At 42.3% G+C, this 27,039-nt stretch overlaps 1 protein-coding gene and 1 non-coding gene across 2 annotated transcripts; both read left to right on the top strand.

Annotated features, from left to right (window-relative positions):
• Positions 1 to 397: 397 nt before the first annotated feature.
• LOC138814347 (small nucleolar RNA SNORD35) lies at positions 398 to 483 on the top strand. The gene has a single exon (XR_011367936.1). It is a non-coding gene; the product is annotated as a small nucleolar RNA SNORD35 (small nucleolar RNA).
• A 3,187-nt stretch (positions 484 to 3,670) lies between these two features.
• Positions 3,671 to 16,716, top strand: LOC138813615 (vomeronasal type-2 receptor 116-like). The gene is made up of 7 exons (XM_070002015.1): positions 3,671 to 3,855; positions 4,504 to 4,752; positions 10,169 to 10,457; positions 10,824 to 11,633; positions 13,040 to 13,267; positions 14,296 to 14,419; positions 15,800 to 16,716. The coding sequence occupies exons 1-7, from the start codon at positions 3,671 to 3,673 to the stop codon at positions 16,714 to 16,716; spliced, it is 2,802 nt and encodes a 933-aa protein (XP_069858116.1).
• Positions 16,717 to 27,039: the final 10,323 nt, after the last annotated feature.

The following is a 27,039-nucleotide window of genomic DNA, read 5'->3' as shown; positions in this document are numbered from 1 at the left end:
ATTAAATTCAGTATGAATTTCAATATTAGACATGTAATATTTTTTGCAGGTCAGACACCAGTGGCTCTCTTAGAATGCTTGGATCTGAGGATCACAGTTCAAAATTAGCCTGGACAGAAAAGTCTATGAGACTCCATATCTAACTTACAAGTAAAAATATGGGACAGGCGGTATTTGTCAAACTCTAAAATGCCACATGTGAATAAGAAAGCCAAGAGAACGAACTTGGGGACCTGACTTCCAAGGCTGGTACACACACACACACACACACACACACACACACACACACACACACACACATTTTTCAATATTGGAAACATAAATTCATTTTTAATTCCCTTTACTTCTGCCACCCAACTCTGAAAACTATCAGTCCTGTATTTAAATTTTTTTTAAAAGCAAGTGATGTCTTTTCTCACGATGGTCTGAGGATGCCACTGTGGGCAGTGCCAGTGATGGCAAAGGCTCAATAGAAACCGGGAGAAAAGTAAGGGGAAAGAGAGAGGGACACAGAGATAGACAGACAGACAGAACAGCTAATATATTAAAGCCACACAATCATTAAATGAAAATCATCCCAGACTGTGTGAGCAAGAGAAGAAAAGAAAAGCCCACGCATTGCACGTGAGACACCTCAACCCAGAGAGGGGCCAGAATAGCAGGAATAGACTGTGGATCCCACCCATGCCCCCCTGGGCCTGCTGCTCAGGATCTGCCGCGAGTTTGTGTTGCTGAACCTGTGCCAAGACACGGGCAAGGCCCTGCGGTATTCCAGAACAACATGCAGTCCCACATGCTCAAGGCCCAGGTCTCCTTCCTATGATGCTCACTGCCCCATACCCCAGGGCATGCTGGGAGTATCCTTCCATTTCCACAGCAGGACCCTGAGTCCCATCTTCCCCCAGAGGCACCAAACCATGCGCAGGACCTAGGCAGCTCAGACATGCTGCTTGTCATGTCTGGGGACCACTTGATGCACGCGGTGGGAGACCTGCACCCTAGGTTGCTTGGCCTGGTAGGGGTGGATCTGAAGCTCCCAGAGGCAGATGCCGCACCCTGCGCTAACAGGTGGTGAACGGCTGGCTCATGGACCAACCAGACTGGGATACTGCGATCCAGAAATTTCTTGGCACGTACTGGTAGCTTCCACCAGCCAAAGGGATAGGAGGTAGAAATTCTCTAACTAGCTATGAGAACATCCAAAAGTAAAGATATTGGCTTGAGTTTTACGGTTTTCTTATTTTTCTTCTCTTATTTTGCCACTCCTTGCCAATACTAACCCATCTAAACTCATATTTGCCTTCTTTTTTCCCCCAGGATTCCTTTAATCGTGGAGTGTGTGTTCAGATATTCTAGTTTACTTATAAATATGGTTCATATCGATAATGTGCAATTTATGTTACATACATATATTTCCCATTGTGGTTTCCTTTAAGGCACAAAGAAAAAAATAGCGCCTACATTTAAATTTTCTGGCTTTGATTAGATATTTACTTCAATGTAAAACCTAATTTATATTACTCAATTCTTTTTTTGGGCAGTCACAATGCTTGAAATCTGAGTCTAGGCTATGTCCCCCTGTTCTTCAGCTCAACGCAAGCACTCTACCACTTGAGCCACAACACCACTCCCAGTTTTCTGAGTGGTTTATTGGAGATAAGAGTCTCATAGAGTTTTTTTGCCTTAGCTGTCTTGGAATCGTGATCCTCAAATCTCAGCCTCCTGTGTAGCTAGGGTTATGGGTGAGAGCCACCCGCTCCCAGCTATTGCTCAGTAAGGAATCCAGGTGCCAGTGATTCACACCTGTAATCCTAGCTACTCAGAAGGCTGAGATCTGAGGATCAGGGTTCAAAGCCAGCCCAGGCAGGAAATTCCATAGGACTCTTACCTCCAATTAACCACCAGAAAACCGAAAGTGGCACTGTGGCTCAAGTAGTAGAGCACTCTCTTTGAGCTGAAGACTGAGGGACAGCACCCAGGCCCAGAGTTCAAGTCCCATGACCGAGGGAAGTTAGTAAATGAAAGCCTTGAGAAAGAGAATTGATGAAACAAATTGGTTTCATTTGGATAAAACATTATTTAAGAAGCAGAAATTGTCTTCAATTTTTATACCCACAAAATGTTCAACTAAGTGGCAGATAGTATGAGTACATCTTGAGTTTCATAAACTGGAGCTAATTATAACATAATTGGCAATAAGTAAGTTGATTAATTATCAAGAAAATCAATAATAACAGATGCTAGTGGGGATGTGGCCAAAAGGAATGTTAGAACATCATTGGTCACATAATATGACAAAAGATATAATATTACATGCACATTACACACACACTAGCATTGGTGCTTGTTATGTCTATTTTACATATGATGAGCGTGTATCATGACACTATATGAAGCTGAGTTGCAGAACCAGGCTCCGTTCCAATCAACACATGAATAGAAAAAGTATTGGAGTTTTTTTTATTGTGAAAATACTGTACAGAGGGGTCACAATTACATGGGCAAGGTAATGAGTACATTTCTTATCAAGCATTGTTGTGCAATTATATGTTTGAGTCAGGAATATGGGAAGAAGTGGAGATCATCGTATTCAGTAAATCTCCCTGACAAAAGAAGCAGTGGTAGATACTGGACACCATGTGAAAAATGAAGCATACAACCTATGGGTGGGGAAGAGAAGGGAAAACTGTAGAAACAGAAATGTACTCATTACCTGACTTACATAATGATAACTCCTCTGTACAACACATTTACAATACAGACAGACAGACAGACAGAAGGACAGACAAATAGAGAGATGCATTAACACCCAACACAGATCCCCAAGTTTTCTCTCATATTTGAAATATAGGGAGAAGAAGGCTTAGAGTACCACAGTAGATATCAATGACAATGAAGTAGAAATTGTTAGTTTCGTCAGCAAGAAAACATGACACATGGTTCAGGCAGAAAAGGCAAACTGCCTGCCCACAGTAGATGGAAGCGCTTGGAGAGAACAGAGGAAAAGAAAAAGAGGAAAAGAGAAAGAGAGAGAAGGGGACTTGTGCTGAGCCAGGACCACAGCAGGGAACTTCTCACTGTCCTAGGGAGGTGTGACCAGGATGGTCCAGGAAGTGACCTCCGTGGATGAGGAAGTAACCTCAGAGTGTGGGGTCCTTTGCTGACTCACAGTCAGGTGATTGACAGGTGACTACTTGTTCAGGCCGGTGAAGAGGAAGTGGGAAGGGGCTGTTCTCTTGGGCAGACATAACAGAAATAGAGTAATAGATGAGGAGAATGGGATAAAAGTTTGTCCTCTGAGCCAGCCACAGGTGACTCATACCTGTAATCCTGGGTATAGAAGCAACAAAGATTTTTACCTCAGAACCCAAGTCAGGCTAGGCCCCAGCACTGATGCTCTTGCAAGGTCTTGCTGGCTACCATCACCAAATAGTATTTGCATCCTTACTTTTCCAACTTACATTTGCCAAGCCCTTCCTCATAAATATATGCAGCCAGTTCACAGAACCAGCCACCATGGTGAACTCTGTGCAGAGCAGGACTATCTGTGACCTTGGTTTCACTTCTAGTATGAGGAAGTAATAGAGAAGACAGGTAGGGAGACATGGACAGAGCTGGCACCACCCGGCTGTCCAAGTAGGAAAAGAATTCCCGGAGCCCTTAAGACATGATGGGGACACAGCAGAGCAAGAACCATCCATACACCCACAGCAACCAGGATCCTCAGTGTGCAGGCCTGCTATGTTCCCAGAAAGTCACAGATCATAGAACATCTCTGTCTAACAGTGGACCACCACAATATATTGATAGGTGCATTATGCTGGTCAACGACATGCAAGCACGAAGAAGTTCAAGGTTCAGAGTGCAAATATCCAATTGCATATGTGCATTGACCTTAAAGTATTCATCTTTAATGGTTGAATTCAGGGAGACTGTTGGTAAGACCTGGAGCACTAAATGAATGCATTGACCACTTCTGGATACGTATGCATGTGCAGTTGGTATGGAAACCTGCTGTGTCTCTTGGCCCTGGGTTGTGAGTCTGCCCATCTTTATCTTTGACTGTGCTCCAATAACTCTCATTGGGCCATTTCTGGCCATGGCACTCTATGGTCATTTGACCTTCACATGGCATCCACTGGTGTCATCAATTCCCATCATCCCTAGTGACCCTTGATTGTGTGTACTTGTTTTCTTTTCAACTTTTTGCTTTCACACAAGTTTGTGAACAACTCAACAAGAAAGGAATCCATCCCTGGAGTTTCATTATCTACAGTCTTGGATGAAATCATGGTCCTGAGGGTGTGGAGGAAGATAGTACACATGTTTTCTAAGTTGTGTTTTCACCTTGAAGCTGGACCCCAGATGCAGAGCCGGAGGGAAGAATGGCCTTGTTTTCCTGTAGGAGAGTGTAGGAGGCTGGTGGTACATCCCAATGGCCATCTAGGAAACAAAAAGCCACAGAAACTGAAGATCCATTTAGACACCCACCTGACACTGCAGGCTCAGTGGACAGCTGGAATTGCAGCGCCAGGCCAAAGGAGCAGCAATGTTCCTTGTGGCCCTGACACTGCTTCTCCTCCAGCATCCACACCTGGTCAGCTCCTCTGAAGATGGCAGACGCATTTGCACAGAGAAATCTGTTGCCCACAGCAGGGGAGATGTGGTCATTGCTGGATTTTACCCCCTCTATTCCTGGGAATTCTTCGTTCAAAACATGAATAACCCTACCCTGCAGCAACAGAACATTCAGTAAGTGATTTCTTGGGTTTCCTTAAATTGTGAATTTTTTTCTTTGTGTTACAGTCAGAGGTGGGGGGAAGTTTGGACACAATCACTGATGTGCTCTGCATCTTCTACACTGCCCTCACTACAACAGCTCTACTTCATTTCAGGTTTTCCTGATGAATATTTTTTCTTTCTTCCAAGGGTACAGAGTTTTCTGTCTGTCTTCCATTCCACTCCCCTTTCCAGAGATATCCGACCACCCCACCATCACTGTGACTCCTCCACTCATCAGGGTCACTGGGGTGACTAAGAGTCCATACAAAGACACTAAAGAGCAATGGCCCCATCCATAGGGCAAAGGCCAGGGAATCTTCAATCCATTCTGTTCTTTATACTTTTCAAAACAGGACCAATGTTTGCACCTCCTTCAGGGCAATGTATCTTAGGATAGACATGCAGTGTCTGCTTCTGGGGTTATTTCATGTCAGCAAAGCTCTGGGAATGGGGAGCTGCTGGACAGATCAGTAATAAGAGATCCATGACTAGTTTGATTTTTTCCATGTCTTGGCCTGTCTCCTATGTCATTCCCAGAAACTCTGTTTCCAATCCTTGTTCTCCAACATCTTTCCAAACTTCTTTATTTTTCCCTGCTCATCCTAAACTAGATTTGAATGATTTTTTTCATATATATTGTCAGTAATGGGGCTTGAACTCTGGGCTTGGATGCTGCCCCTGTGCTCTTCAGCTTAAGACAAGCGCTCCACAGTGCCACTTCCAATTTTCTAGTGGCTTATTGGAGATAAGAATCTCATGGACTCTTCTGCCATAACTGGCTTTGAACCATGATCATCAGATCTCAGGCTCCTGAGTAGCTAGGATGACAGGCATGAGCGAAGGTACCTGGCTTTTTCATATGTTTTATACATACTTTGATTCATTCATTTGACCCAGCTGAGCTCACTACTTTCAGATCTACAGAATTCTCTATAAACTAGGGAAGTCACGGATGAATCTTCTCAGACAAGTTGTGTGGAAACACCCTGGATGGGCTTTGTTCAGAAGAGGAATACTAAATTCCATGAGAGGTATGTGAAGGATATTGAAGCCAGCTGAACATGGTGAGGAAGTGAGTGAGAAAGATGGGGCTCATGTGTAAACTCAGCCTTAGAAACGTACCCCCATAGAAGGTGAGAGATGTCAGAGCTATCTTCTTCTCTGTCCATTCTCTAATTGAGCTCTGTGTGTGTGTGTGTGTGTGTGTGTGTGTGTGTGTGTGTGTGTGTGTGTGTGTGTGTGCATGTTCACATACACTCTGGTACTCAGGCATCATCTCAAGTCCGGATGGCTGTCCCTTATCATTTTCCCTTATGGCTGGCACTCTACCACTTGACCCACAGCTCTGCTACCAGTTTATGTGGGGTTTCTTGCACATAAAGAGTGTCACAGCATTCCTGCCCAAAGTGACTACAAAACATAATTCCCGATCTCAGCTTCCTCAGTAGTTATAATTACAGGCCTGAGCCACCAGTTCATAATTCTTATTTAGTATTACTGACATTCTAGCTGTCAAGCATCAGAGTTATATTGTATACAAGGACATCAGCAAATAACCAGGAAAACTGAGATTCTCTTTATGAGAATTTCCCAAAGATGATTATATGGAATGCTAGGAGAACTCACAGTTCTGGAACAATCTTGATTCATATTGGCATGTGATACCATCAGGCCTTTGAAATATCTCCAAATTACACCAGTGGACCTGGTCTGGCTTTGTGCCTGTCTTTCCAGAAAATCCAGGCAGGCTTCAATGTCACTGAGTCTGTGGTGACTTCCACAATGGCACCACTAGAGGGAGGCCAGGCATTGTGAGAAGTCAGCTGTGAGGTGATAAACCACTTCAGTACCAGAGAAAACCAAAGGCAATTTCGGTGACAAATACTCTGTGATTCTAAAAACTGCACGAGAACTTTAATGAATCATGGGTCCAAATATGCCTCCTCCTGGGTGCACAGGGGGAACATATGCCTCGTCCACAGGGAATGGCCTTGTGAGTGGATTCTGCCTAGCAGTGGCAAGATCTGTGTGCTAGACCAGGCCTTAGTGACAGCTGTGGACACCAGAACTCTATTACACCTGGAAAACCAAAGAGCAGGTTCACCAAATCAGATGAAGGTTAATGAAGTTTCCCTCTAAAAGTAGGGACTTGGGATCCTGGACTTTGATCACAGAAGAAGAAATTCTAGACAAGTCACAACAGTAAGAAAATGTGGCAGAGCTTTCCTGAGTAAGGAAGCAAACAAACAAGCAGGCAGACAAACAGGAAACAGAAAGGCAAAGACACACTCTAACTGAGGAGAGACACACAGCTCTTGGGCTGCCAGGGGTATTCAGATGGTAAAGGCAGAAGGTCTGACTTCAAAGTTACACAAACATAGGTTTGTCATCCTTTGCTCTAATCACTCCTGGTGTTACATTTTCTGATTTTCTATATATTTTGACCATTCTTTCCAGATGATTATCCTTGAGGGAAAAAAGGTGTGCTGTTGTCTATGTTTGGGGTAGGACGTTGCTTAAGTTTGGACAAAGCATTTTGGGGGGAACGCATACACAGTACAAGAAAATTATAAATTCATATGATGAGAAATGCATCTTTCAGGAAGCAATGCAACCTGTCATCTCTCTTTGAAGTAAAGATAGTAGCCCTGTGTTTCAAAATAACATGTTTCTGAGTTGCCTCCTCTAGGACTCTTTTTTTTTTTCAATTTATCCAGCTTCTCTTTGTGCTCAATGACTTTTTTCCCTTAATCTTAAGATATGTAGATGGATGAATAGCTCTCTATTTGCTGTGAGCCTCCAAAACCTCATTTTTTACTAATCTATTCTACTCCACTTTCCCTTACATGACTTCATTCCCTTAACATTAAGGGAAGTAGATGGACAAGCTTTAAGCTTGAGTTTTTTTAGTTCCTGGCATGCATTATTAATCATTTTCCTTAGTCTATCCTGCCTGAGAACAGCATCCTCGGTCCACTGCAATCAAGACCAATACAGTGCTGGATGAGCACTAAGATCGACTCAGGCTGAAGGTGGTAGAGGTGCTTTCATGCGCCAAGATGCCCACAACCATACACAATTAGTGATAGCTAGATTAGAATTCAGACTATCTGGTGGTAGATGACTTTCCCAGGTACTGAGGTGATTACAGATTCTGCCAGAGGCTGCCCTGGCTAGGAAGTCATGGCACAGTTCTAGTGCTATCACTTGACCCACACTAAGCTATGGGACAATATCACCATCTTACTTCCCTGTCTTATCCATGCCAAGTAGGATGGAGATCTATGCTGTGTCACAGCAGCTTGGTAAGGTTTGTAAAGAAAGTCACAAGCCGGGCATGGGTGGCTGACGCCTATAATCCTAGCTACTTAGGAGGTTGAGATCTGAGGACCAGTGTTCAAAGCCAACCCAGGCAGAAAAGTCTGTGAGACTTTTATCTCCAATAAAACATCAAAAAGCCAGAAGTGGCGCTCTGCCGCAAGTGCTAGAGAGCTAATCTTGAGCTGAAGACTTTAGGGTCAGATCCAAGACCTAGAGTTCAAGCCCCACAACTGGCAAAAGAAAAAAGGAAGCCACAGGGACATCTTGGTGAACACCACCATGCACTCAGGCTATGGAGCATCCAGAAAGCCCAAACTGACATGTGGATACACTTAAGCCACACTCTAGCTTATGCTGCTGTAGACCATTGCACACTGGATTCCTATAGCGACGTCAGTTTCTGCCTGGTGCCATCTTGAGCACTGTCCTTCTAGGGCAGTGGTCCCTGAGATGATTCACTGAGCAACAAGACTGGGACTGACCAGATGACAACAGAGTCACATAGCCACAGTGCCTTCACCAGGTTAAGTAGGAAGACAGGTGTCATCCTACTGTACCCATGGTGGAAACTGATGGAAATGGCATTTGGTTGTGTCTCAGGGACCTTCCAACACCTCCTGAAAGAATCTAATGGAAGCTGAGATGCCAGCACCAAACAGTGCCTCTAGTTTATGCTGGATTATTGGTCCAACCATGACATGCCTGACAAAGGGTTCTAAGAAAAACCCTGACCCACTCTTATGCCCTGCTCACGAGGAGGTTGTATCTCATACCTGCTCTCGTTCACAAGATTGGAGCAGGGAGGTTGTGGCAGTGTCTTCCTTCTCTGTTCTAAAACAGTTCTAGAGGCACAATCTAAAGGTCTTGACCCAAAGGTAGAGACTATAAGCAGTTCACCAGCACTGGTCTCAGTGTATGTGAATGGTGCTGAGATTTAACTTTAATTCTCTCCCTCCCTGCAATGTCAGAGGGTTTCTGCCCACACTGAGCTACTAATGCTGGTAATGGGGAGGAACATGGAGATGGCTTCTTCCCCCTTTTCTCACACATCCTTTTCTGTTGTTTGTTCTACTAGAGAAGTACCCTCCAGCCCACACCCCCTGACTCTCGTCTGTTCTTTGTTGGGTGAGGTAATCTTCATGTTCAAGCTTCCTGGCCTACCATCTTGCTCTGCTTCTAGGGAATCCCCTTGAATGATGACATACTCTGAGTCACCTTAGTGTTCCTCTACCACATCAAATGAATTGTATTTCTCTGTTTTTCTTTTTTTTTTCGTTCTTTTTTTTGGCCGGTCATGGAGGCAGAACTCTGGGTCTGGGCGCTGTGCCTCACTTCTTCAGCTCAAGGCTTGTGCTCTACCACTTGAGCGACAGCACCACTTCTGGCCTTTTCTGCTTAGATGGTGCGGGGGAATATAACCCAGAGCCTTATACATACAAGGCAAGCACTCTACCACTGAGCCACTTTCCCAGCCCTTCTTTGTTTTCTTTACTTTCCTCACAAGGCAAGATTCACTTCTTTGCAGAAGGATGCCTCATTGGCAAAAGTGTGGCAAGCAAGTACAGAGACAAGGCAGCCTGTTTTCCTATTTATTCCTAACACTGCAGGCCCTGCCTCTCTGCTGATATTGGTTGAACTCAGGTGGACAATCTGCTCCCAATTTGAGTTGTATTTCTTAGGAATTTCTTCATATGCACAGCTAATTCAAGGTACTCAATGGCTTAGTATGTGAGCTGGGCATGCACCTATGTCCCAACAGGCAGCAGCGTTTTCACATATCTACAGGTGACAGAGAGGAAAAGCCACCTTGCTCATCCCTCCTCCTCTCTCTGCAATCTCAGAAGAATAGTCATCTCATACATGCTAATCAAGGTCTGTTCAGGAGCACTCCCAATTCCAAAAACTTGTCCAACACTCCAAATTATAATGCCCTCCTATTAGAAGACAGGATCTACACCTATTAGTGTGTGTAGAGTTAAGCATTTGATTAAACAAAGTCAAGAGATTTGCAGTTAATCATTTGTAATACTCCTATACCTACCCAAATGTTGTGTTCTCTGTGCAGGATCATTTTAAAGAAATACCAATTGCTTCTCACCCTGCTGCTGGCTGTGGAGGAGATCAACAAGAATTCCCATCTACTACCCAACATGACTCTGGGATTTGAGATCTATAGTGCACACTACTCAGGTACTGATCTGTTAGAGGATCCACTCACCTGGCTATCTGGGAAGAATAAAAACAACCCTAATTACACCTGCAGAAGAGACAGCAAGGCTATAGCGGCACTCACAGGAACCTCAAGCACATCTGTCCCAATCGGGACTCTGCTGGACCTCTACAAACTTCCACAGGTGAGGCTATAAGGGGTGGGCAGATGTGAAGCCATGTCCACATGGCCTCTGTTCTCGACAGGCTGAAGAAGAGGTGTTAGCACAAGCCCTTCGAAATGCATGATCTCACAGGGAAATGACTCCAAAAGTGGGTGGGACATACACATATTCATTGCTGCAAATAAAAGGAGGCGTGTAATGAGAGGAAAGGATGACCCAAAGCTCTGAGCCTTATCCTACAAAGTGCTTGAAACATGGGAGATGATTTGCAAGTGGGATAAGCGAACTTTGCTTCCACCTCTGCCAGTTGTTGTGTAGTTCACATCAAGACTGTGTCTTGCCTATGATGATCCTCTTCCTGGTGTTGTGTTCATTGTTTCCCTGTAGTTCATCTTTGGGACTTTTGATCCTCTCCTGAGTGACCATGAAAAGTTCGGTACTGTCTATCAGATGGCTGCCAAGGACACAGGCCTAGCCCTGGCCATGGTCTCCTTGATGCTTCATTTTAGCTGGACCTGGGTGGGACTGTTCATCAGTGAAGACAACTATGGGGTGTGGTTCCTCTCAGATTTGAGAGAAGAGATGGGCAAGAATGGAGTCTGTTTTGCCTTTGAGAACATGATCACTTACAATACCTTCACAGATTACTCAGATGATCTTTCCATGTATCGCCAGATAATGGACTTATCAACCAATGTGATTATCATTTATGGGGACAGTAAATTTCTTCTAAGCTTTATTGTTAAATTTGGGCATATTTTAATTACAGGGAAAGTCTGGATCATGAACTCACCCTATGATGATGTCACCATTGGTAAAAGATATTTTCTGATCCACTCCTTCCACGCATCTCTCAACTTCTATCATCATCATAGAAACACTGCTGGGTTCACCAATTTTATTCTGACAGATACCTTGTCCAAGAACTCAGGAGATAATTCCCTTCCTAGGTCATGGATTCAGTCTGTTTATTGCATTCTGATTAAGTCTGACTGCAGAGACTTGGGGCACTGTTCATACAATGCCACACTGCATTGGTTGCTGAGGCATATTTTTGACATGACCATGTCAGACGAGAGTTACAACATCTACAATGCTGTGTATGCTGTGGCCTATGCCCTCCACCAGATGCTCCTTTATCACATGGAAGAGCGACAAGTACACAATGGGCAACCAAGAGCATTTCTCTCTTTACAGGTAATGGCTTTGCTTTTGGGTGACCTACCCTAGACATACAGACTTTCATAGAAGCTTTCATAGCAAATGGAACCATCTGGCTCCATTTTGGAAAATACAAGAAACAAGGGCTGAGAAGGTGGCTCAGAGATAGAGTTCTTGCCTTCATGCATGAGGCCTTGGTATTGGTTCCTCAGTACCACCTAAGCAGAAAAAGTCAGAAGTGGCACTGTGGCTCAGGTGGTAGAGAGCTAGCCTTGAGCTGAAGAGCTGAGGAACAGCACCAGTTCAGGGCCCACACATGACAAAAAAAAAAGTCTTTTCATAATCCTGGTGCTGGTGGCTCATGCCTGTAATCCTAACTATTGAGGATGGTGAGATCTGAGGATCACAGTTCAAAGCCAGCCCAGGCAGAAAAGTCCATGAGACTCTTACCTCCAATTAACCACTAGAAAATTGGAAGTGGCACTGTGGCTCAAGTGGTAGAGCGCTGGCCTTGAGCTGAAGAGCACAGGGACAGAGCCAGACCCAGAGTTCAAGCCCCACAACCAACAAACAAGAAGAAAAGAAAATACAAGAGCCAGTGGGCCTGTTGTGCTCTCCATGAAATGACTGTAGAGCTATGAAGACAAGCTCTTGAAGAACGCTGCATCCATGACAAGGAAGTGCTGTGTCTTCTGTCCCCATCCTCATTCTGTGGGGAAAAACCATCCCCATTTCAATAGCATATAGCCACATTGTCCTTGGACCTTTTTAAAATAACAGATCAAGGGTGACTAGTTCTTGAAAACCTAATATTGTCTGGACACAAGTGGTTCACACCTGTGGCTCTCTCCTGACTACAATTAACCACCAAAGAGCCACAGGTGGAGCTGTAGTTCAATTGATCGAATGCTTATTATGAAAAGGAAAAAGAATCAAGTTGAGTGTCTAGGCCCTGAGGTGGAGCCACACGACAGGATACACACACACACACACACACACACACACACACACACACACACACACACATACACACACACACTGAATTAAATCTTGCTTAATGTAATCTTTCATAGCTATCATAAACCTTCTAGGATACTACTTATTTTATTATTTACCTTTATTTCAGACTGAGTATCTGATCACAATCATAAAATAATGCACTTCAGAAAGGCAGTTGAGATATGTCATATTGTAATTCATTATTTGCTTGGATGTGGCTGGAGTTTCATTCCCTTGAAATTGAGTTTCTGCATCCCATCTTGGACAACCAGGATTTAGAAACTTCTTAACATGTTAGTCTGCTGTGGGCCTGTATTTGATGCAGTTGGTTGGATTTTGGGGGGGGTGTGAATCAGGGGATGGGAATGAAGAGTAATCCATTGTTCTGGGGTTCTGTGATAACACTGGAAGCACTTCACCATACTGAAATGTATCCCTTTTAGCTGCATCCCTTTTTGAAGAAGATCCAATTTACCAATCCTGTTGGAGACCAAGTGGTTTTGAATGAGGAAAGGAAATTGGAGGCAGAGTATGACATTAAGAGCTTTTGGAATTTTCCAGAAAGTCTGGGACAAAAGGTGAAAGTTGGCGAGTTTTCTCCATTTAGGCCACATGGTCAACAACTGATTTTGTTTGAAAATCTGATAGAGTGGCCCATAGGAATTACCAAGGTGGGTCATTTCTGCTTTTTTCCCTCTCTCCTTTTTTTTAAAAAAAGTATTGTTATTAGGAAGTAGTTGTAGAAAGAGCTTACAATTCCCTAAGTGAAGTTATTAGTACAATGCTTGTAGACAATGTCACCACATCCATATTTCTCCCCAGGGTCAGTCATTTTTAACCATAATGTCATGATCTATGCATAAATATGCAATAAGCTTATCCTGTTTTTGTCTTTGACCATGTCCAATAAAAGTGAGACTCAGGCTCAGTGGTGTACATTTCACAAGTTCCTGTTTTTGGAAATTATTTACTAACATATTAATGTAAGGAATAGGAGAATATATCATTAAATATGTTGTTCTATGTTTGCATATTGAATATCATAAAAGGTGAATGACACCTGTGAATCATCATTCCAACACTGTGACCAAATATCTGAGGTAATCAAATGAGAAGGCAAAAGGGCTTGCTTTGCTTCTGCCTGGAGATTTCACACCATGGTTGGGTAGATGCTGCTTTTGAGTCTGTGTTGAGACAGGGTGTAATGAAAGGAGCATCTGCCAGTGAAGTTCACCCACCTCATGGCAGCTGGGAAGCCAAGAGAGATGTGAATCGCCCTGGGTACAGCAGCACCTCCAAAGTAATTAGCCATGCTTTAGAGTGTGGGTTTGAAGTTTCTCTGAGTGATTTTCCTCTCATGCTCTTGTTCATCTGTTCACCGATGAATAAAAGGGAAAACACATCATCACCTGAATTCAAGAATGGGATGCAGGATTTACTTTCATTTCCTATTTTCCTAGAATTAACATCCAGCTCTTAAAGGCTCCATGACTTCCCGATAGCATGAGGGGCTGGGTGTCAAGGCCCCATATGTTCTTCAGGTCATGTTAGATGAAACTCTAAGAAGGCTCAATCAATAATTGGCTCTGTGTATATAAAGATTATGTGTTTTGATGATCTTTTCCCTGAAAGCAATGGAGTGTCTAGGATCTCAGGTCAAAAGATGAAGAGTCACTAACCTTCATCTGTCTGTTCTCAGACTCCTCAGTCTGTCTGCACTGAGAGCTGTGGTCCTGGATTCAGGAAGGTCTCTCTGGAGAGAAATGCTACCTGTTGCTTTGACTGCATTCTTTGCCCAGATAATGAGATTTCTAATGCGACAGGTGAGTCTGTGACTTATAGAGAAATTTTCCATCTCCCTTCCTAACCATCAGTCAATCGAAGCCAATGGAACACACATGCACCTTCATGCAGAATTCCATGGCTACCATAAACCATACTTCTTAGAAGAAACAACCCATTGCCCCTCCATTACAAATCTGATTGTATTTTCTAATCTATTACAGGCTTCATCTTGAGAATACCTCTGTACCCCTCTCCTCGGTCACATGTTTTGTATTTAAAGAAAACAGACAAAAACAAAAGAAACAGAATATCAAGGACCAGTTGTTGCTCTTTGAAATGATGTGGAATTGTGGGTCTAACACAGCCTTTCATTACTGAGTGCCCATTGGTGCGCTTTCTAGTTAAATTTTACTTTCTATTTAGCATAACTAATAATACAAGGGGCTTTGTTATGATCACTCCATATCTGACACTAGCACTACATTGACTAGCAATTACTCAAAAGTAATTGATTCAGAAGTAGTTTACCATCTCCATTTCATTTCCCTTCTCCCTTCTCCAGCTGATCTTCCCAGACACTCTCATATCAGTGGAGGAGCATTGTTTTTGACACAGATCAAATACTCAGGAAGTTTGTGTAAGGAGTGTAAGGAGTAGGTTGAGGTTTGGATTAGACCCTCTTGTTAAATTGAAGTGGTTGGGCTGATTCTATATTTTCCATTATTTCTTGAATAAGTAGCAGAGAGCCAGAGTGGTATGCCATGTCAAGAATGCAGCACATAAGGCTAGGTAATTATATATTACACCTGCAATCCAAGGTATTCAGGAAGTTGATATTTAAGGATAGAGCATCAATGCAATAATGGGCAGGAAACTCATTACAAATCTTTTCCACAATTAAGCACTCAATAAGCTGGAATTTGAGCTGTGGCTCACGTGGTAGAGTGGTAGTTTTGAGCATGAATACTCTGGAAAAATACCGAGGACCAGAGTTCCTGCACTGTAGGAAAGACAGAAATAAAGAAAGATAGAAAGACAGAAAGACAGGAAGGAGGGCAGGAAGGAAGGAAGGAAGGAAGGAAGGAAGGAAGGAAGGAAGGAAGGAAGGAAGGAAGGAAGGAAGGAAGGAAGGAAGGAAGGAAGCAAGGAAGCAAGGAAGGAAGGAAGGAAGGAAGCAAGGAAGCAAGGAAGGAAAGATATAAACAGAAAAAAGAGAAAGTGAGAAAGGAAAGAAAAAATGTGAGAGAGAAAGAGATTTCACCTGAAGGTATTTTGATATAGAGAGTTACAATACTTCATACTGAAAGCAATACAGGTCACCTGGTGAATCAGGGAAAATGAGCTGCTTGAGTGGAGGTGGATGAGAGGAAAGAGAAATTACGAATCGCAGGCTAATAGTGATTCTCACTACTCACCAGACATGGAGCAGTGTGTCAGGTGTGCAGATCACCAGTTTGCCAACTCCCAGAAAAACCACTGCCTCATGAAAGCTGAGAGTTTCCTGGCTTATGAAGATCCCTTGGGCCAGGCTCTGGTCTGCACAGCTCTCTGCTGCTCTGCACTAACAGCTGCTGTCCTTGGGGTGTTTATCAAGCACCAAGACACCCCCATTGTCAAGGCCAATAACAAGGCCCTCAGCTATATCCTGCTCATCTCCCTCACCTGCTGTTTCCTCTGCTCCTTGCTCTTCATTGGCCGTCCCCACACAGCCTCCTGCATCCTCCAGCACACCACATTTGCAGTGGTCTTCACTGTGGCTGTCTCCACAGTCCTGGCCAAGACCATCACTGTGGTTCTGGCCTTCACTCTTACTGCTCCAGGGAGAAGCATGAGGCAGTTACTGGTGTCCAGGCCTCCTAACCTCATCATCCCCATCTGCACCCTCATCCAGGTGACTCTCTGTAGCCTCTGGCTGGGAATCTCTCCTCCCTTCATTGACACAGATGCACACTCTGAATATGGCCACGTCATCATCCTGTGCAACAAGGGTTCCCTCACCGCCTTCTACTGTGTCCTGGGATACCTGGGTGCCCTGGCCATGGCCAGCTTCACGGTGGCTTTTCTGGCCAGGAACCTGCCTGACACCTTCAATGAGGCCAAGTTCCTGACCTTCAGCATGCTGGTGTTCTGCAGTGTGTGGCTCACCTTCCTGCCTGTCTACCACAGTGCCAAGGGGAAGGTCATGGTGGCTGTGGAGGTCTTCTCCATCTTGGCCTCCAGTGGAGGTCTCCTGGGCTGCATCTTTGCTCCCAAGTGTTACATCATCTTGATAAGATCTGAGAGAAATTCGCTGCACAGGTTTAAGGAGCGACTACCTGGAAGAAATAAATCTTAAGAGGAACATAAATGTTGTCTAGAAGGCTTAGAGGTTCTGAGACAAATCTATACAATTTTGTCAGTCAAAATTAGTTTGACCTGAGGGATTGCTTCAACAAATAAGTTATTCGTACTCATGTTTCTGGTTATGTTAGAGTCAGCGCAAGGTTCCATTTAGACCTCCTAAATTTCCATTTCATCCTGGATATCCTTTGCTTCGCCCAAAGTAATCTGCCTTTTATGCTATCAGTCGTCCATTTGAGTACATTGTCTACTGTGATTCTTCCAATCACTATATGTAGGCTATATCACTGCTTTAATATCATTATATTGCTAAATTCACTGATATATGAACATTCATCTTGGTGAAATTTTCCATGCTTTGGTTACAATTTCTTGAGTATATTTTCTGAGATTGTTGTACATTTCTGTTCACATCTTTGCTGTTTTGCAATATTACTGAATGTGTTTTCCTAAGAAACTTCTCTCCTCTCTCTCGGTCTCTTTCCTCTCTCCCTCTCCCTCCACTTCACCTCCCCCATCTCTCTCTCTATTTCCTCTCTTACTCTCTACCTTTAGAAATTTAGATCAGGATATTAATCAGCACCAATTTCCTATGGGAATCTGTATGTGTTCTTTTTCCTGGAAAATGGGACAGGGCATCAACGTGACTTATGCAGAACCACTAGAGGAATAGTTTGATTATTGGTCCTTAGTTCTCACTGGAAGTTGAAGGTAGAGAGTGCATGACTGTCTGAGCTGAGCCTTGTCATCTTAGCCCTAAGTATCCTCAATAGTAATAGATAGAAAAAGAGCAAAGGATCCCAAAACAGGGGGAAATACCGTAGATCATGCTCAGACTCAATATCTATCAATGTTCTTTATATAGTAAGAGAGAAGGAACAATTCAACCATTCAGATGACTCCCTGAAGAAATAAGAATCTATTGCCTGTTTGTTTGGAGTGGTAATTGAGGCTTCTTGTCGTGCCATTTTTCTTGTGTTCTATGGATTCTTCTGCTCACGTGGAAATGGCAACAGAGCAGTCAATGAAAAACCTAGAGACTAGTTCTCAAAATGCTCTAGAAACACTACTGGTAAGCATGCTGAATGAAAAGGGCCCCTTTGTGGTAGAGTACAAGGAAAAGGCTATAAGAGAAAAATTGGGAATCCAGATGTGAAAGAAGTTAATGAGGCCAAGAAGGGCCAGATGCTCTAAGTTGGACAGAGCTAGGGGGTAATTGAGGAGTTTCTGAAATCTGCAGGAAGGTATAGAGCATCTCTGATGAGAAAAAATAACCCCCAGGTGTGACTAACATCTGGAATAACTGGGCCTTGTCTTTCAAGGCCCTGTAGCCCCAAGAAGCAAGAGGGTTAAGAAGGAGAGTGGAGGGCTTCGAAAGTGGCTCAGTCGTAGAGCGCTTGCCTTGCATGCCTGAGGCCCTGGGTTTGATTCCTCAGTACCAAATAAGCAAAAAGAAATAAAAAAAAGAAATAGAGTGGATTGCTGGGTTAGTTTTTTCCTAAAAGATATTTATTACTTTTTGTCGACTTAAAAATGTTCATTGTGACCACAAGGGAATAAAATTAGAACTCAACACTAAAAGCCACCAAAGAAAGTCCGGTATCACATGGAGGCTAAACAACACACTGCTGAATCAAGAGTGGGTCGTGGAAGAGATTAGAAAGGAAATTCAAATGTTCATGCTATTCAACAAAAATGAACACACAAATTACCAGCTCCTCTGGGACAAAGCAAAGGCAGTACTCAGAGGCAAGTTTATAGCTCTGAGCTCCTACATCAACAAATTGGAGAGATCTGAAACTAGCAATTTAATGACACATCTAAACCTCCTTGAAAAAGAGCAGCAAGATAAACCCCAATCCAGTAGACGGAAAGAAATAATCAAAATTAAATCAGAATTAAATGAATTAGAATCCAAAAAAACTATAGAAAGAATCAACAAAACAAAGAGTTGGTTCTTCGAAAAACTTAACAAAATTGACAGACCCTTAGCAAACCTTATCAGAAAAAGGAGAGAACACACCCAAATTAATAAACTCAGAGATGAGAATGGAAACATCACTACGGAAACAACCAAGATTCAGAACATTATAAGGGAATACTTCTCAAAACTTTATGCTAATAAGTTTGAGAACTTGACAGAAATGGACCTTTTCCTAGCAAATATTGACATGCCAAAACTAAACCAAGATGAGTTAAACCAGCTTAACAGGCCCATATCAAGCTTTGAAATAGAAACAGCAATAAGAGACCTCCCAGCTAAGAAAAGTCCAGGACCAGATGGTTTTACAGCGGAATTTTACAAGGCCTTCAAAGCAGAGCTCACACCAATTCTCCTCCAACTCTTCAATGAAATTGAAAGAGAAAGCTCACTACCGAACACATTCTATGAAGCCATCATAACCCTCATCCCAAAACCAGGCAAGGACTCATCAAAGAAAGAGAACTATAGACCCATTTCTTTGATGAACATTGATGCAAAACTTCTCAACAAAATTTTGGCCAATCGACTTCAACAATTCATCCAAAAAATCATACACCATGATCAAACAGGATTCATTTCAGGGATGCAAAGCTGGTTCAATATACGCAAATCAATTAATATTATTCATCACATCAACAGGAGCAAGAACAAGAACCACATGGTTATCTCAATAGATGCAGAAAAAGCATTTGACAAGATCCAACACCCCTTTATGATGAAGGTTCTGGAAAAATTAGGAATCCATGGAACATTCCTCAATACAATAAAGGCTGTATATGACAAACCTACAGCCAGCATTATACTCAATGGTGAAAAACTAAAGCCATTTCCTCTTAACTCAGGAACAAGACAAGGATGCCCACTCTCTCCACTTCTTTTCAATCTAGTATTAGAATGCCTAGCTACAGCAATAAGACAAGATGCAGACATAAAGGGGATCCAAATAGGGAAAGAAGAAATAAAACTCTCCCTCTTTGCAGATGACATGATCTTGTATTTAAAGAATCCCATAGACTCCACTCCCAAATTACTCAAGCTGATTCAAAACTTTGGCAAAGTAGCAGGTTATAAAATTAACCCCCAAAAATCAATGGCTTTTCTATATGCCAACAATGAGAAAAGTGTGGCTGAAATTAGGAAAGCAACTCCATTTGTAATAGCCCCACAAAAAATAAAATACCTAAGAATTAACTTAACCAAAGAAGTGAAGGACCTCTATGATGAAAACTTTAAAATCTTGAAAAAGGAAATCAACACAGAACTTAAAAAATGGCAAAACCTCCCATGCTCCTGGATTGGCAAGATTAACATAGTGAAAATGGCAATACTTCCCAAGGCTATCTACAAATTCAACGCGATACCTATCAAAATTCCACCCTCATTCTTCAAGGAATTAGAAGAGGCAATCCAAAAATTCATATGGAACAATAAAAGACCCTGAATAGCAAAAACACTTCTCAACGGAAAGAACACTGCTGGAGGAATATCAATACCAAATTTCAAACTCTACTATAAAGCCATAGTAATCAAAATAGCTTGGTATTGGCATAACAGACTTCAGGACCAATGGAATAGAATTGAAAACCCAGAAATGAACCTACAGACCTATAGCCATCTAATCTTCGATAAGGAAGCTAAAACAATAATATGGAAGAAAGACAGCCTCTTCAGTAAATGGTGCTGGCATAATTGGTTAACTACATGTAGAAAACTAAAGCTAGATCCTTATATATCACCCTGCACCAGAATCAACTCCAAATGGATCAAAGACCTTGAACTCAAAGCAGACACTCTGAAAACATTACAGGATGGAATAGGAGAAACCCTAGGTCTCCTTGGCTCAGGCCAAAATTTTCTGAATAGAGACCCGGAAACACAACAAATCAAAGAAAGGTTGGACAAATGGGATTGCATAAGGTTGCAGAGCTTCTGCAGGACAAATGACATAGCTAGCAAGATCAATAGAAAGCCCACAGATTGGGAGAAGATCTTTACTAGCCATACAACGGAAAAGGGTCTCATATCTAAAATATACTTGGAACTCAAAAAATTAAACCACCCAACAACAAATCCTCAAAGAAACAACTGCCCAATAAATAAGTGGGCGAAAGACTTAAAGAGAAGCTTCGCTGAAGAAGAAAGAAGGATGGCCAATAGACACATGAAGAAATGTTCAACATCCCTAGCCATAAAAGAAATGCAAATCAAAACAACATTGAGATATCACCTGACTCCAGTTAGAACAGCAAAAATCAAGAACTCTAACAACAACAGATGCTGGAGGGGATGTGGACAGAAAGGACCCTTACTTCATTGTTGGTGGGAATGTAAACTTGTTCAACCACTTTGGAAAGCAGTATAGAGGTTCCTCAAAAGACTTCACATAGATCTCCCCTATGATCCAGCAATCGCACTTTTGGGCATTTACCCAAATGTTTACAAACAAGACCACACTAAAGCTACCAGCACAACTATGTTTATTGCAGCATTATTTACCATAGCTAAGATATGGAACCAACCCAGAAGCCCCTCAGTAGATAAATGGATCCAGAAAATGTGGTATATATACACAATGGAATTCTATGCCTCCATCAGAAAGAATGACATTTCCCCATTTGTTAGGAAATGGAAAGGCTTGGAAAAAATTATATTAAGTGAAGTAAGCCAGGCCCAAAGAAACATAGGTCCCATGGTTTCCCTTATTTGCAATATCTAGTATAGGTATGAGTCAAGCGGAAAAGGTCAGATAATGTGATGTTAGGAAAACGAACCCTTAAATATGTATTTTAATGTTTTCGTTTCTTTCATGCATGTGTTTCTAAAGCATTTATAAGATTATTTCTTTGTTGCTTTGTATGTCCCTCCCCCACAGTGTAACCCCCGCTTTCACTTTATTTGATGTCAGTATAACATGTGGAGGAGATGGGGACAAACAAGTCGTTTAAGGATTCAGGTGGACCTGTTGCAACAAGGAGAATTACAAAATGTCATGTCAAAGCAAGCTTTACAATGTCGGTGTGTGGGGGGAAAGGGGTATGATTGGGTGGGACGGGAGGGAGGAGGCTGGGAAGGGAGGTGAAGGGTAAACAAAGGAGGAGGCTGCAATGCTTGGTAAGAAATGTATGCATTATCCTGCCCATGTAATTGTAGCCCCTCTGTACAGTATGTTCTCAAATAAAATAAAATAAAATTTAAAAAAATGTTCATTGTTATTATAAAGGTGATATACAGGGGGGTTACTGTTATACAAGTCAGGTAAAGAATATATTTCTCTTTGGACAATGTCTCCTCTTTCCCTGCTCTTTCCCAGTTTGTCCCTCCATTTCCACCCACAACTTGTATAGTTCCTTTGCCACATGGTGTCTAGTGAGTACAACTGCTGTATTGGTTTACTATTTGTCACTCTATTTCCGAATCAAACTGAAAAGGTCTCACGTCTTAATACTGTCATATTGGAGAAGACACAAACCACAGCAAGGACAAAGCTGAAGGAAGAGTTTAGATATGTTGTGTCTTTACATTATGTATTGCAAAGAATATGTGTTCTATATGTAACAGTGTGGCAGATTTTGCTAGATTCAGTTAAGTCTAAACTACAAACATACAAATAATTGACTAAAAATGGTACACTTAGGGGAGGATTCTGAGGATATAGATCCTTTGAACAACTAATGAGCAGGATGCTTGATATTGGCTCAGCTGAAAGGCTGAAGAAAAGGAGGTCATATTGAAGAAAAACTAGGAGATAGGTTGAGATTGGTCAAGACCTTTTGTAGGGTTTGGCCAAAATAATGGGGGTGGTCTCTAAAGCCTTGAGGCAATACTGTCTGGGTTTAGTTGCTGAGCCTGGAGAGTATCTGGTTCTTTCCTAGGTGAAGGCAAGGATGCGTCTGGAGGTGAGTTGTAAAGGGATAATAAAGAAGATGTCCTTTAAATCAAACACTGAAAAGACTGGGGAGTTAGAAATGTGGGAGAGGAAGGTTGGATAAATGGGAATAGATGAGATGACTCTCTAATTAATTTTTCAGGGTCCTGAAGCAAGCAGTAGGAGCCATTAGTGTTTTTTAATTCCTAAAATGGGAGTTTGTGGCGAGAGTGAATTGGAATCAGGAGAGAGGCAGAAAGAAGCTGAAGGATAATGGGCTTTAGCCCTCAGCGGGTAGCAGGAAACCGAATATTCATTTGGGGTTGAAAAAAAAAAAAAGGATGTGAGAGCTTTAAGAGTAATAAGAGCTGGGTCATGGTGGGAGGCAATGGCAGGAGGGGGGTTTGGTGAAGTGTCCCAAACTAAGGGGATTTACTCTTGCAAGGGGAGTTGAGGGAGCAGAAGATTAGGTTTTGGGTGGGGCTTGTTCGAGTCTGGTTGATCTGGAGGAGAAATTAGTGGTGGATTTTAAGGGTGGATATATAAGGAAATGCTTAATTTATAAAGCGGGTCTCTTCCTAAGAGAAGCAGAGCATCCTGAGGCATAATGAGAAAGGAATGGCTGAGAGTATGTTTCCAAACCGGCAAGGTACAGCAGGAGCGTGGAGGGGCTTAAAAGGAGTCCCTGTAGCATTCCTCTCCCCAGTAACTGTTAAATTGCAGAGGGTGGAAGAACCTCTCCAGGCAGAGAGAAGGGACATCAATGCCCCAGTGTCCAGAAGAAAATCAATATAGCTCGGCAGCCTGGCTCACATCTATAAACCTCTGATCTTGCAAGGCCCTGAGTGCAAATCTCAGGACTGGCACAAAACAAAAATAAGAAGAAGAAGAAGAAGAAGAAAAGCTAAAAATATGATGATCTCAGTATTTCACAATAAAAAAATAAAAAATATGATGATCTCTCAGGAGGATGAAGCACTACAGGGGTTCAGATAGCTAACTGAAATGCCTCAATAGTCCAATAGATGATGATGATGATGATGATGATGATGATGATGATGATGATGATGATGATGATGAAGATGATGATGATGATGACAATGATGATGATGATCAAGATCATATATTGAGGAGCAGGAGGAGGGGAGGAGGGGGAAGAAGAAGACCATAATTGTATTTACTAAATTCCTATACTACATAGATATTATCTCTTCTGTTATTTGTCTCACAGCAAAGTACCATTAAAAATGAGGGATTTGAGGTTGGCTCACTGGTAGAGTGCTCGAATAACATGCATGAGGCCCTGGGTTCAATACCTTAACTCCACATAAGGACAAAAAGCCAAAAGTGGCGCTGTGGCTCAAGTGGTACAACAATAGTCTTGAGCTGAATAATTTAGGGACAGCACCCAGGCCTAGACATCAGGCCCCATGACCAATAAACAAAAAGAAGGATTTATCCCAATCTGCTCAGTTATCATTTTCAGCTAATGTTGAAAACCAGCTTTGAACTACAAGCCTGTATTTAGAGATGTCCTTGAATTATATATATATATATATATATATATATATATATATATATATATATATATATACATATAATTTTTTTACCTGTCCTGGGGCTTGAATTCAGGGCATGGGCACTGTCCCTGAGCTTCTTTTATTCAATGCTAGTGAGTTACCACTTGAACCACAACTCCACTTCCAGCTATGTTGGTAATATATTGGAGATAAGAGTCTCATGGACTTTCTTGCTTGGACTGACTTTAAACCTAGATTCTCAGATCTCACCCTCTTGAGTAGCTAGGATTACAGATGTGAGCCACAGGCTTACAGTGATCATTTTTTAATAATGACAGTTGCCCTACTATACATTACTAAGGACTAAATTCTGATTTGGGACATTTGGCTCCATGTTGTGGTACAGGGTTTCAATTAAATACTCTGATATTCACAAAACTCTGAGAAGCAAGCTAAGTAGAGCAGTAGCATATTGAAGATCACAGGTTCTTTCATATCAGATTAGTTTTGAATTCTAGGAACTGATTTTTTGTGTGCCTGTTCTAGAGCTTGAACTTAGGGCTTTGTGCTCTCACTTGTCTTTCTTACTTAAGTTGAAATCTCCACCACTTCAGTCACAGCTTCACTTCTGGCTTTTTGCTAGTTAATTAGAGATCAAAGTCTTATGGACTTTTCTGCCCAGGCTGGCTTGAAGCTGAGATACTCAAATCTCACCCTTCTGAGTAGCTAGTATTACAGGTGTGAGCCATCAGCACCATGGGCATAGTTTAAGACATTTCAAATGGCAGACAGGTCATAAGGTGAGTCTTTCTCAGTGGTATGATTTATTACTCAGGATTCTGTCAAGAAATAAAAACCCAACTGGTAACTATAATGGAGAGAGTGGAATGTGGACAATTGGTTGGATGGATGGTGACGTCAGGGTAAATGCAAGATCAGGACAATGCATTCATAAACATATTCGTTGAAAGGAACTTCTGACCACCACAGGTGGCTTAGATAGTTCTGCTCTGCAATTTCCACAGGGCACTTTGAATCTTCCTGTTCCTCAGGCTGTAGATAAAGAGGATTAGCACAGGGGTGACCAAGGTGTACATCACTGAGGCCATTGCACATTTCCTTGGAGAATAGGACACTGTTTACTCTAGGTCCATACAAATGGCAGTTCCTCCCTGCTAATGTGATTCTCAGAATAGAAGAAATTATTGTATAATAAGACAAAAATAATCCCAGAGATGGGAAAGAAACACAATAGGGAACCCACAAAATATATGATTAGGTTCTTGATGAGCATTTCAGAGCAGTCAAAGCTAAACACTTGAGAAGGGTCACAATAAAAATGAGCAATATCCACATCTTTGAAGCTGCTAAACGCAGAGTGTGCACCTGTGACTCCAAAACACTAATGAGGAAAGACACCAGAATCAAGAGTGCACAGACATGAGGGTTCATGATGACTGTGTATTTTAAGGGGTAACAAATGTGTGTGTGTGTGTGTGTGTGTGTGTGTGTGTGTGTGTGTGTGTGTGTGTGTATTACATTTTCTTCATCTTTTTCTCCACTGAAGGGCATCCGGACTGTTTCTTGAATTTTTCTTTTTTTTTAACTTCTTTTTTTTTGGGGGGGCGGGGCGGGGGGGAGTCCGGTCGTGGGGCCTGAACTCTGGGCCTAGGCCCTGTCCCTCAGCTCTTCAGCTCAAGGCTGGCACTCTACTATTTGAGCCACAATGCCACTTCTGGCTATTTTGTTTTTGCTTATGTGGTACTGAGGAATAGAACCCAGGGCCTCAGGCATGCAAAGCAAGCACTCTACCAATGAGCCACCATCCCAGCCCCTTGGATTTTTCTTTTTAAAGCCAATCCTCGATGCTGTCCCTGAACTTTTTTGCTGAAGACTCTCACTCTGCCATTTCAGCCACAGCTCCACTTCCAGCTTTTTAAAATTGTTTTGGTAGTTAATTGGAGATCAATCTCTCACAGACCTTCCTGTCCTGGTTGCCTTTGAATGGTAATCCTCTGAATTAACCCACCTGAATAGCTAGTCTTACAGGTGTGAACCATCAGCAGCACCTGGCTTCTACATGTGCTTTATTACCATTGTTCCTTGTAGTAAAAATATACCTGACAGCTCACTATTTTCAGCATTTTTGTGGACCCTAGTTAGTGGCATTAAATTCATTTATCTTGTTTTACAATGATAGCTGACATTCATTTCCAGAAATATTTACTCTTCCCAAATTGGAACTATGTACCCATTCTAAAGCTATAAATTTCTCAGTTTACCACATTTAGCAAAGACAATTATACTAGAAGAAAAGATAAGGAACTAAAGACTACAAAATTTACAATAATACAATAATAATAATAATAATAATAATGATAATGTGAAAATGGGGTATATTTAACAGGTTCAGATGTTTACTTTGGCTAACTTTGTTTGAAAATTGCATTGTAAATGAAGTGCAGAGCTCCTGAGTTCGGGAATGCTCTCTTAGGTAGACTCCACAAGGCCTTTGCACTATGTGTGTGGGTCCTGGGCTTGAACTTAGGGCCTGGGCTCTATACTCGTGTTTGTTTGTTTGTTTGTTTACTTTACCATTTGATCCACAGCACCACTTGGGCTTTTTTTTGGTGGTAAGGAGACTGAGGCCTGGATGACTCTATCATGAGCTAGTAAACATCTTGTAAGGTATGAGTTATGCAGCTGACCATGAGCCTGACCTGAGAATGAACAGAAAAAACAATTCCCGGGTGACTAGGGACATAAACAATCCTTGGGAAAACCGCAGGCAGGTGCTGGAGGGCATGGTGACTCAGTAGTCAGACCACAGATGGTGTTTGTTTGAGAAAGGAACCCTGCAGTTCATCACGTATCTCCTTGAGACTCCCCGGTTGTGCGAACCAACCATTTTAAAGTACATCAGCCCTTTGATTTAACCAACAACCTGTT

Source organism: Dipodomys merriami, unplaced genomic scaffold (genome assembly GCF_024711535.1).
Source record: "Dipodomys merriami isolate MVZ:Mamm:240054 unplaced genomic scaffold, mDipMer1.0.p SCAF_6, whole genome shotgun sequence".
NCBI classification, from domain to species: domain Eukaryota; kingdom Metazoa; phylum Chordata; class Mammalia; order Rodentia; family Heteromyidae; genus Dipodomys; species Dipodomys merriami.
The sequence above is the reverse complement of the archived record's forward strand: the minus strand, read 5'-3'. Positions and strand labels throughout refer to the sequence as shown.